The sequence below is a fragment of the Narcine bancroftii genome, chromosome 7 (genome assembly GCF_036971445.1).
Source record: "Narcine bancroftii isolate sNarBan1 chromosome 7, sNarBan1.hap1, whole genome shotgun sequence".
Classification (NCBI taxonomy): domain Eukaryota; kingdom Metazoa; phylum Chordata; class Chondrichthyes; order Torpediniformes; family Narcinidae; genus Narcine; species Narcine bancroftii.
In genome coordinates this window covers 194,397,149-194,409,773 of record NC_091475.1, presented here as the reverse complement: position 1 = coordinate 194,409,773, position 12,625 = coordinate 194,397,149, and the positions used below count along the sequence as shown (strand labels likewise).

The 12,625-nt window shown below is 38.6% G+C and overlaps 1 protein-coding gene across 3 annotated transcripts in view; it reads left to right on the top strand.

Annotated features, from left to right (window-relative positions):
* Positions 1-10,954, top strand: part of ube3a (ubiquitin protein ligase E3A) — a 75,196-nt gene extending 64,242 nt beyond the window's left edge. For 2 of the 3 annotated variants that reach the window (XM_069891890.1, XM_069891891.1), the window contains 5 exons: positions 1,284-1,448; positions 2,942-3,097; positions 3,196-3,269; positions 9,369-9,512; positions 10,784-10,954. In XM_069891890.1, coding sequence (XP_069747991.1) covers positions 1,284-1,448; positions 2,942-3,097; positions 3,196-3,269; positions 9,369-9,512; positions 10,784-10,904 — 660 coding nt within the window. In that variant the 3' untranslated portion in view covers positions 10,905-10,954. Of the gene's footprint in view, positions 1-1,283; positions 1,449-2,941; positions 3,098-3,195; positions 3,270-6,357; positions 6,512-9,368; positions 9,513-10,783 lie in introns of those variants that run through there. The other variant, XM_069891892.1, reaches the window with a different exon arrangement.
* The last annotated feature ends 1,671 nt before the right edge of the window (positions 10,955-12,625 follow it).

Sequence of the window (12,625 nt, the reverse complement as noted above, 5' to 3'; positions counted from 1 at the left end):
ATGGCATGTGGTTCAGGGAACATCCTGAGATTATTACCCTTAAGCTCCTGTCTTTCAGCTTCTTACCTAGTTCCCTGTATTCTCTCTTCAGAACCTCATCCTTTTTTAACCTATGTTGTTGAGCCAGTATGTATTACGACTTTTGGCTGCTCACCCTCCCTGTTCAGCATGCCATGGACCTGATCTTGTCTCCAGCACCTGAGAGACAACAAACCATCGGAGTGACCCTTTCATGTCTGCCCCTCTAACTATCGAATCCCCTATCACTGGTTCTCTCCTTTTCTCCCTCCTTCACCTCTGAGCTTTAGGGCCAAACTCGGTGCCAGAGAACTGGTCACTGCGGCTTTGTCCTGGTAGGTCATACTCTCCCAACAGTATCCAAAACTGTATACTTGTTATTGAGTGGAATGGCCACTGGTGAACCCTGCACTACCTACCTTCTTGCCTTACCTTTCTCTCTCCTAACAGTGACCCAGCTTCCTGCCTCCTTCAGTTCATTTTGGTGTGAATATCTCCTTGAACTTCCTGTCTTTGAACTCCTCATTCTCCTGAAGGTCGAGTTGCAGCTTCAGTTTATAAGGAGCTGCATCTCGATGCACTTTGTGTAGCTGTAGCTATCAGGGAGATGGCAAGTCTCTCAAAATGCCCAAATCTTACAAGATAAACACTCCACTAACCCTGTTGTCACTCTATCTTGGCATTAATATAGGTTCAAAGAATAAATAATACAGTCTCTGCCTCTAGAGCCAAAGCCTCAACACTGTGCTAACTCTGGCCCACTCATGTGATAGCCTCTCTGCTTGCACTACTCACCTTCTTAAGCGGTCCCACTCTCACTCCAGCTCCAATTCGCTGGAAAAGAAACTCAATCACCTGCATAAAACTATCCTGCTCTCGCACATTCTGGCGCCAACTCCCATTCACTGGAAAATGGGGTAGTGGATAAACATCATTGAGGTGGTGAAATAAGGAAGATATTAAGTTGAGGGGTGATGAGGAAAACATTTTTAGGGAAACATTAATTGCTCATTAATTTCAGCTTTTTCCTCAGTTATGTTTTCTACTTGTTTGAACTAAGCAAATACCAGTCAGGAATTCCTTTGATTTAAAGAGACTAAATTAAGATTGGGGAGCACTTTGAATGCAGAGTTATGACAATCCAGCATTGTTTTACAGTTCTATTATAAACCATACTAAATACTTCTATTCATTAATACTTGATCAGCAATAACTTGTGAAACTCCCAAATTCATTGTGTATTATTTATGTCGCCACCTCCCCAGGTCTTGTATCAGAGTTTAAAAGAACTTCTTGAATATGATGGCAGTGTTGAGGATGATATGATGATCACTTTCCAAATATCACAAACTGACTTGTTTGGAACCGCTGTGATGTGTGACTTAAAGGAGAATGGAAATCAGATTCCCGTGACAAATGAAAACAGAAAGGTAATGTCAAGATAATGAATTTGAAAATCCTTTTTTAGAAAAACCTGGACTGCAGTAATACTGGTATTTTTCAATTGATGCAAACTTGTCAATATGTCCTGATGTGGCTGCAAAATTAATTACACAAGATCTCTTCAAAGAAGGATTCCTTTACATGGTCATATATGGCACTAGTGCTATCGTTCCAGCATGAAATGAAGTGGGGGTAATTCCAAAGATTTTCTTTACCCCTCTTATTGCCTCAGCTCTTGGGTGGTCTTCCCTGTTGTTTCTGAGTTGATGCATGATTCCATCAATTTTTTTCTTGTTGTTTAGGTCCTTAAAAAAATGAAAAGCTATTTGAATAAATTAAAGGAAGAAGCACAAGTGCAAGATGGAAGTCCTTGAACTCGTGCTCTCCAATCAGAATGGGAGATTTACCTATATGGCAGAGGTGGGGGAAATGGGGGTGCGGAAAACTATAAACCAATGCAAGACTAGTAGAGGGGAGCAAAGAAAAGAAATAGAGATTTGAAGGAAGTGATATTTTTCTCCATACTTGAGAAAATTTGCAAAAGGTCAGTGTTGACAAGTTTTGGTTTTTTTTTGCTCATTACAACAGATATGCATCCTACAGATGTTTACCTATTCCACTGAGTGTCACCTGTTGAGATGATTCTGTCCAGGGCGTCATTCTAGTTGACCCTAAATTTGACAACTTTATTATAAAAGTATGTAGCACAGAAGCAGTGCCAGTAGTTGGGAATACATTTGGTAAATTAATGTTAAAAGGTGAAGTGAGGAACTTGTGAAAAGGAAATAAATTGAGGAAGCATGTGAAGAAACTCAAGCTGGTAGAGATGGCCCATGACGGACATCATTTAGGAAACTGAAGCCCCTGGGGAAAACCCACGTCGACTCTGGGAGAATGTACAAACTCCTTACAGTCTGCATGGGATCTGTCAAGAGGGCAACAGCAATCATCAAAGACCCTCAGCACCCAGCACACTCTCTGTTCTCGATGCTGCCATCAGGAAAGACGTATATAGGTGCTGATGACGGGCGTCACCAGATTGAGGAACAGCTGCTACCTCTCCACCATCAGATTCCTCGATGACAGCCTCAGTCAGAGACTCATTTAAGGACTTTTACTTGTGCACTTTAATGATTTTTCTTTTTGTTCCAACTGTATTGCACATTTGTTATGTTTACAATTTTATAATGTTTTAAGCTGTGCACAGTTTAGTTTTTGCATTACCAATTTTTTCCAGTGCCTGCAGTAAAAAGGAATCTCAGGGTTGTATGTACTCTGATCATCTGAAATCCAAACCCCATTTCCGATCGCTGGCACTGTAACAGCGATGTGCTAACTGCTACGCGAACCATGCTGCCCCCTGAATGAACTATAAATTGGTAATTGTAGATGTTGCTGTGCTAAATTAATCCATTGATAGCACAATTTCAACTGCAGGAAACACAGGGTTCTAATGTTGGTTTTATTTTGTACCAAACAGGAATTTGTTGACCTTTATACAGATTATATACTCAACAAATCAGTAGAAAAGCAGTTCAAAGCCTTTCGAAGAGGTTTCCATATGGTAACCAATGAGTCACCACTGAAGTATTTATTCCGACCAGAGGAGATTGAGCTACTAGTCTGTGGAAGTCCGGTAAATTAGTATTAAAAACATATATACTAAACTTTCTGATTAGAGACCATGAACTGTTATATTATTAAAGTTGATAAAGAGAGATCTCTCAAATTTAGAACCTAGATTTTCAAGCACTTGAAGATACTACAGAATATGATGGTGGATATTCAAAGGACTCTCGCATTGTGAGGTATGATTTTAGGTTTACATAATTTTTTAATTTTCTGTATTTAAAGATAACATTGTAAATAATTTATTGCAACCTTGGTCTCTATCTGCAATATTTTAGAACATAGTCCAATGCAGCCCCTCAATGTTGTGCTGACCCATATATTCCTTCCAAAAAAAAGTACCAAACCCTCCCTACCCTTTAACCCTCTATTTTTCATTCGTCCATGTGTCTGTCTAAGAGTCTCTTAAATGCCCCAATGTTTCAGCCTCCACCACCACCTCTGGCAAGGCATTCCAGGCACCCACAACTCCCTGTGTGTATTTAAATAAAAAACTTACCCCTGATATCTCCCTTAAACTTCCCTCCCTTCACTTTGTCCATATCTCCTCTGGTGTTTACTGATCCTGCCCTGGAAAACAGGTGTTGGTTATCCTCCCTATCTATGCCTCTCATAATCTTGTAGATCTCTGTCAAGTCATCTCTCATCCTTCTATGCTCCAAAGAGAAAAGTCCCAGCTTTGCTAACCTTGCCTCATAAGACTTGTTTCCCAATCCAGCTAACATCCTAGTAAATCTTCTCTGCATCCTATCCATAGCATCCACTTCCTTCCATCCTTCCTATAATGAGGTGACCAGAACTGGACACAGTACTCTTGGTCTTACCATAGATTTGTAGAGTTGCAACATGACCTCTCTCCTCCTGAATTCAACCTCCCATAGGCTTTCTTAACTATTCTATCAACCTGGGCAGCGACCTTGAGGGATTTGAACCCCAAGGTCGCTCTCTTCATCCAACCAATAACCCTGTGCTCAGCCTTCTGGTTTGTCCTTCCAAAATGTATCACCTCATACTTATCTGGATTGAAATCTATATGCCACTTTTCTGCCCAACTCTGCATCCTGTCTATATCCTCTTATAACCTTCTACAACCTTCAGCTCCATCCACAACTCCTCCAACCTTTGAGTCATCTACAAACTTACTGACCCATCCTTTTGCTTCTTCATCCAGGTCATTATAAAAATCGCAAAGAGCAAGAGTCCCAGAATAGATCCCTACGGTACTCTACTAGTCACGGACCTCCAGGCAGAATACTTCCTTCCACTACTACTCTTTGCTTTCTTCCTACAAATGAATTTTTTTATCCACACAGCCAAGGTTCCACTGATCCCGTGCCTCGACTTTCTGGATGAGTCACTCGGGGACCTTGTCAAATGCCTTGTTAAAATGCACGAAGACCCACATCTAACACCCTACCCTCATCAACTATTTTTGTTACCTCCTTTAAAAAAAAACTCAATTAGACTAGGGAGACACGACCTTCCCTTCATAAAGCCATACTGACTATCTTTGAGTAGACTGTACTTCTCCAAATGCTCATGGATCCTCTCCACTAATTTGCACACCACTGACATAAGACTCACAAGTCTATAATTTCCAGGATTCTCCCTATTACCTTTTTTAAACAAGGGGACTACATTTGCCATTCTCCAATGATCATTGTTTATTTTATTTGTCATTGGATTGATTCTGCATGCTGCTAAAGTGTATCATTTTTAAAATTGATCTCTTTCAACGCTTGTTTTCACGTAAATTCTTTCCCATTCAACCTTAAAAGGTTTATTTAATTGCATTGGTGTAGAACAATACAGCGCAGTTCAGGCCCTTTGGCCTTCAATGTTATGCCGATCCACATATTCCTTCAAAAAAAATTAGACCATCCCTACCCCATAACCCTCTGTTTTCATTTCATCCTTGTGTCTAAGAGTCTCTTAAATGCCCCCAGTGTTTCAGCCTTCACCACCATCCCCGGCAGGGCATTCCAGGTACCCACAATTTTTTTTTAAATTTTTTTAAAAACTTGCCGCTGATGTTTCCCCTAAACTTCCCTCCCTTCATCTGCCCTAGGAAACAGATGCTGGCTGTCCACCCTTTCTATGCCTCTCATGATCTTGTACACCTCTATCAAGTCTCCTCTCATCCTTCTACGCTCCAAAGAGAAAAGACTCAGCTCTGTTGACCTTGCCTCATAAGACTTATTTCCCAATCTATGTGGCTGAGCATTGTTTGTCTCACCGTTCACCAAAGGACTATGTAGCAACATTCGATATCTGTAAATGGATGCAGTCACTTTGTGCTAAGTCGGATTGTAGTGCGGAAGGTTTTCCATTAATTTAATTCAACATGATCAAATCTTAGTCCATCTCATGTTTTTGTCCCAATGATCTTTCCTTCATCCACTTAATAATTGTACAACTGGGTTCATTGCTGATTATTTTATTCACAGTTCTTTGATAAATGAAGCAGTCGTGCCTGGGTGCACGAAGATATGGACAGGGTTAAGATTTGGGCTGATAAATTATGGTTGCTACTCAAATGCCATTTCTGGCAAAAAGAGAGTCTGCTAAAGAGTAAACACTGAGGTCTCTGTACGCATATCCAAAGAGTCATATTGATGAGAAGCTTGTTAGGCTGTACAGGAGGTGTTTATTTCTGAGTACTTGTAGTCCCTGTGTGCTCAGTGGAAAGTGATTTCTTCATTCTTCACCATCTAGAAGGTTCAAGGTCATGATGTGATGAATCCAGTCAACTTCCATGTGCTCCAACAACTATTCATGAAAAAAACCCAGCATATTTGGCACTCCCATCTACCAAATTAAAATTTCACTTTTTCTATTGGCATTTTGTGGTTCCTTCAAGAGGTGCAGAAGCAATTTGGCATTACCTCCAACTTCCTCCACCGAGAAGGCAGAGGATACTTGTGACACGGAAGTATGAACATCTCCTTACAAACTAGCTATCTTTATTTGGAAATGTATTACAATTCCAACTATAATCCTTTGCTCCCTGCTTAATAGCATTTTGAGAGCACCTCAACTGTGTGGGTTGCAAAATTTCACCACCCCATCATTACAGGTAGTTGAGAATAAATAGATCTTTACAGTGAGTCCATTTCTCCAGAATGATTTAAAAATAAATTAATTGCAAGCCAAACTAATGGGGTTCTGATTCATCAAAGTCTGACTTAAAGGAAAGCTTGTTACAGTATGTTTCCTCATATCCAAAATTGCATTAACTGAGAAGTTCTTTCATCCGAACTTTTTCAGTGCCGACACGATGTTACAAGTTGGAAAACAAATTATCACCCAACTTTCCCGTATGGGGTTCTGGCGCCATTTGAATCCAATGGCGTTCTCGTGTACTGTACGAAGATATAGTTGCAATGGCAAAAAGGTCTGTAGATAGCACTGTCGATGTCAGTGAAAAGAAAAAGAGGAAGCGTTTATGTTTGTATATAGATCAGAAAGTCAAGCTACTAGAGAGAGGTGTAAGTGTGAAATGCTTTACGGAAGAGTATGGTGTTGCAATGACCACAATCTGAAGAAGCAGAAGGAATAAACTGTTGAAATTCTGTTCTGAAAATGATGAACAGCAATTAATGAAAGATAGAAAAACACTGGAAGTGTAAAAGTGAAAAACTCGATTGTGTATTGATGGAGTGGATCCGACAGTGTCACAGTGAACACACGCCAGTTAATAGTTTGCTGATCAGAAAACAAGCTTTATCACGATCTGAAAATTGAAGGGAACTGAATATTCAGCAGGCTGGTTGAGTAAATTTAAGAAAAGACACGGCAATAAGTTAAGTCTTAAAGAGTAGCGGCAAAAAAAGCATCTGCTGATCACGAAGCTGCAGAGAAATTCATGGAGTTTGCCAAGATCATAGCTGATAAAAATTTGACGCCAAAACATCCACAATGCTGAAGAAACATTACTGTTTTGCCGTTATTTCCCCAGACAAACACTGGGGCAATGAGACCGGCCCTACACGAATTAAAGATGTCAAAGACAGAATGACATGCTGGGACGTGTTAATGGAGCAGTGTAAGCTTGATGTGATAGGCAAAAGTTTGCGTCCTCATTGTTTTAAAGGAGTGAATTTCTTACCAATCCATTATGCACACAGAAAAGTATGGGTCACCAGGGATATCTTTTCTGATTGGTTTAACAAACATTTTGTGCCAGTGGGGCATGCTCACTGCAGGGAAGCTGGACTGGATGACGACAGCGAGATTTTTTATTCCTCGACAACTGTTCTGCTCATACTCCAGCTGAAAATCTCATCAAAGATAATGTTCATGTCATGTACCTTCCCCCAAATGTGACTTTCCTTAATTCAGCCATGTGACCAAGGTATCCTTCGATCAATGAAGAGTGAATATATTAAAAGAAACTTTCTTGAACAGTATGCTGTCAGCAGTGAATAGAGGCTTGGCTGTGGCAGATTTCCAAAAGGAGTTTACCATAAAGGATGCCAATGCTTGGAACAAAGTGTCTAAAGAAACAGTTGTACATGCCCGGCATAATCTCTGGCCTGCAACTATATTCATCGATGGTGTCAGGTGAGGGGGGTGGGGTGGGGGGGGAATGTTGCGTAACCTCCTTACAAATGCAAAAAATATACATTCAGAGTCTGTCCGTAAGATGGAAGAAGACGATATTGAAGTTTTTAACATCGATAAGGAGCCTCCAGGTGTTCATTCTCTGACCGATGGCGAAATAGTTGAAATTATTCCGCATCAAAGTGAGCACGATGAATTGAAGATGACTTAGTTGACACTGCAGAAAAAAGGCCCATAGATGACATTGTGAAAATGTGTGATGGACTTATTGAGGCATTAGAGCAGCGTGCGTTCATCACAGGAAAAGACATCATGTCAGTGTATACTGCTCAGACTAAAAGCCATTGTTAATGAGTCAGATGACACTGGAGGAAACATTTGAAAAACCCGTTGAGAATTTCTAGTATTTGGTGCTGCATTTTAAGTGGAGATCACTTTTTTTTTTGATACATATTAAACATTATTTCATGCTTGAACAGCCTCCTGTTGTTTAAATGCTGATACAAGTATCCTGCCTGATGCCTGCTCGGCTGCTTAAAGCCATTATTCTGTTATCTTTAAGAAAAACGTGCGGACCCAAGCTTTTCAGTTACGGGGAAACTTGCTGTATTAGTTTCTGTGCAAAAACAAATGTGGTAATAAATACAAACCATTAGCAAGTGGAATAAATCTGAACTTGATATGCTAAAGAGTCATGAAATTTAGGTTCATAAATCTGAATATTTTAACCAGAATCTTATTTTAACTTTTGTAAGAAAAAAACTTCACAATAATTCTACTGTGATAGACACAGGGATGTGGTAATGAGGTTTTTTTTTCTATTCTTGCTTTTGATCTGAAGCTTCATTTTGGGGAGAAAATTAGAAGATTTTGTACATTTGGAAATTAGGCCTAGAAAATCTCAACTCTGCTTTTGTATAACTCAAACAAGGTTCTCCCCCCCCCGAACTACTAAAAGTTAAAGTGCCGATGATAAAAAATTTTAATTCAGTGGATTTTTTCATGAAATACTATACTTCACAGGAGTGTCGAATTTTTTTTTTGTGAAAAGACAAGAAATAAATAGAAGGGAGACTATGCAATGAGTAGTTGAATTAATGATCCACTCAGTAGTGGATAAAGATTCTGTGGTTCAGCCTTCAGAAGAGCAATGGTTAATAGGGGAAGGGGAAAATAAATTCCAGGGATGCGAGGCATGCATGAAAAGTGCATAATAGCCTCCTATCCTCTACTCTGAATATGATTAAACAATTTGAAAAGTAGATTCCTTGGTTCATTAGTTGAAAAACATCATAAGGGGAATGCAGATTAATAAGTCATCATATACTGTATTCGATAACCTCCTAATACATCTTTCCATTCATTTCTCATTGGCCATTTTCTAAATGACAGCAACTTAATTTTAGGTCTGGACCACCACAGTTCAAGTGTGTATATTTTCCAGAAGAGGTTTTTTATTTCAGGTGGTGAAATTCTAGTTGCTTTGTATTTATTGTGAGGAGTTGAAACATTAATTTGTTACTTAAATGTCATTGATTTTCATTTAATTCCTTGGTTAATGCTAAGTAGTCACAGTAATGTGTATAAAGGTTTTACAAGTAGTAAATGTCAAAATCCATTGTTTAAAAGCATCAAAGTAATGAATTTCTGAAGGAAATGATGTTAAGCAGTCTTGCATTTCGGGTACTAATTAATTAATATTTATTCCTTATCAGGGAATTCTGGCAAATAGTCCATGCATTTTCAGACGATCAAAAACGGCTCTTCCTGCAGTTTACAACAGGCACAGATCGAGCACCAGTTGGTGGCCTTGGAAAACTCAAGATGATCATCGCTAAGAACGGACCAGATTCAGAGAGGTAATGAGTGTCTCGAACTTTAAGGCGTATCTGCTTTCACTCAATTGAGTTAAATTAAAATCTACATGTTCTTCAAAGTAAACATGCTGACACCTGTGATATTGGCAGTCACTAGAAATCTAGCATCAGTTAATGTCACAAGACATTTGTAGGACACTGCAACGATATAATTAATTGCATTCAAATCACACTGCATGTATTTAACACGAGACAAGTGAACTCGATGACCAAATGGTGATTTGGTTTAGAATTGGAAATTATAGAATTTTACTGCATAGAGCAATTTATTCAGCTCTAGATATCAAAGCACAATTTTTTCTTTAGACCTTTTTTTCATGGTAACAGACCCTTTCGGCCCATGCCACCCAATTACAGCCAATTGACCTACAACTCCCGAAAACTGTGGAATGGTGGTTTATTCCCATCTCAAGTATTTTCAAATCATGATTCAATCCCATTTTTCAAAAAAATTATTGCTATTGGTACTATGATAAATATGCTGCAGAACCTTTCGTGATCTGACAAATCCTTAAGTTGCTAAACCCAAGTTTTCAGCCATAGATCATTTCTAAATCATTTCCTATCGTCTTTCAATCAATTTAATGCAGCATTGGTAGAAAACAGTCACACAGACCAGTGTATATATCAGTCCATGTAGTTAATGTACTTTTCTCCGGAATGTGCCCTTCTTGGCTCATCTAAGCTAAAACACCTGAAACTGATCTATATATTCTAATTGCTGTAAATGGTTTTTTGTATGATTAAATTAAACATGTTTGGAGGATGCTCCTATTTGCAATTGATAAATAGCTGTTAAACATAGCTGTACAAATATCTCTGTACTAGTTAATTTTAATTTCCACAACTGCAGTTTAATCATTCTCTGGACTGTGGATATATTGCAGATTTATTATCAAGGATACATGACATCACATACAACCCTGAGATTCTTTTAATTTTAAAGTATATACTGATTCATAATAATATATGGTCTCCTAAGTCTATCTCCAGCTTAGAAACATTTTATTTTTTTGGGAGCCGTTAAATGGCTGGTGTTTTTGCTTCTCATTAATACTGAAAGTCCAACATATTGGTACTGGATTATATGACAGAACCAGCTTCATAGATTGCTTTTGGACAAATATTTATTCCTCTGCTTTTAATCTTCAAATTAACTGTCAGATTTATAATGGCTCGAATGCAAGCTTTTTTAAAAATTCTTAAAATATTTTCTCTCATACTGAACTCTATGTACCGCTTTTCTCTCCTAGGCTACCGACATCCCACACGTGTTTTAATGTCCTCCTACTTCCTGAGTATTGCAACAAAGAAAAGCTCAGTGAGAGACTACTAAAGGCCATTACCTATGCCAAAGGGTTTGGCATGCTGTAAAGGATATGAATGTAAAGCGTGTGATAAAAAGTAAAATTATGGGTGTCAAATGTCCCTGTGTTTTTTTTAAAAAGGCCATAAAATAGCAACAATATTCACCCATGACTGCCTCCCCTCCTGGCGACGCTGGAGTGGAACAGCAGATGTCACTTGGGATACTGGGATAGAACAGCAGATTTCAGCTACTTCCTTAAACTTTTTTTGGTTCGTGTGATTTTCATATTATTTGCATGTACGCATAGAAAACTTTTTCCGAATATTTTGAAGTTCTAGGGTGGAGGGAATGGAAACAAGTTACTCTTGCATATGTTTGTTCCATTACTGAATTGAATCTTCAATGAATTAATAACCGGAAAACAAATTCTCCCAAATAATGTTCTTTGGATTATCATCAATATAATTTGTAAATTACTTTTGTTGGAGGCCTCTGTAGTGGGGGTGCTTTTTACTCGTTCCTACCCCCCCCCCCCCCATTGTTGCTTTAGAGCTTAAGATTTGGAGTGGTTTGGTGCACGTGCTGCTGTTCTAGTCCCAGAAAATAAAGATGAATAAGAACCCAAAATGTTAACTCCGTTCTTGAGATCCTGTTTTGGTTCCAGCACAAAAGTTCTTGGGAAAATTTTGGAAAAAAAATTAAAAAATCTCAACTGCTCATTCTATCAAGTCTGGAAATACATTTTCTGAATAACTTAATCAACATTTCTTGCTGAGTGTTGGAATGCCAGTTCATAAGATTGACTGACTCTTTAATTCCACTAGTTTACATTTTTGGAAACACTCCCACAAAATGGCAAAAAGTCGCAGACTTTATTGAAAAAAAAATTGGAAGTGGCCAAGTGTGCAAAAGTGCCCTTGTAAGAATTGGAGCAAATACTTCCTCTTTTGTCTCTCCAACAGATCCAAAAATAACTTAAAAAAAGAAAAATGGCATAAATGTTCCCTTCTTGTATCTGCTGTACCTGATTTATTTATCAAGAACAACATTGTCCTTAATCCTCTTGGCCTTTCATAGTTTCTAGTGGAGAAAAGGCTAATTGCATATGAAGTAATGTATGCAGACTGTGGGTGATTTTTTTTTTAAAGTCAGCACTATTGAAACATTTTTTTACTCCTTACAAATGGACAAAAGATGATACTAAATAAAGTGGAATGCAACAGTTTCTTTATTTACTCGCATGACAGGCAACTACATTGAATGGAGTTCAGAATATTTTGCACATCCTTCTAGGTAAAATGTGAATCTACATATGACTTGTTCTATTTTTAAGCATCGCTATCTTGTAGTTTTAATTTACACCGATGTTCTCATTCAGATTTTAAAGTAGTAGCCTTCCCGTGCCTGAAAGGCATGGATCAAACTGTTTTCTATCAATCTGGACAGATTAATGCTTCAGTTTGCTTTACCAAATAATGTAGTGTGAAATAAAATAAAGAATGGGCATTAAGAAATTTCCTGGAATTAAAGAATTTTGTAAAAGCCCGCATAAAGCCAGGCTAATAATATTTTATTGGACGAAAAGCTGGAGAGACTCAGGCAGAGAAATGATCAGTGGGGAAGAGGTCACGAGGTGATAGAATACAGGACAAATGAAGGAGAGGTGCAGTGACAGATTAGGGAGGAGACTTGGGTGGGAGGGGAGGTTTGAGAATCAAAGAAGAGCAGGTTTTAAAAAAAAAAATAGGTGGAAACAGTGGAACTTGATCGGATTGGGGTTACCCAG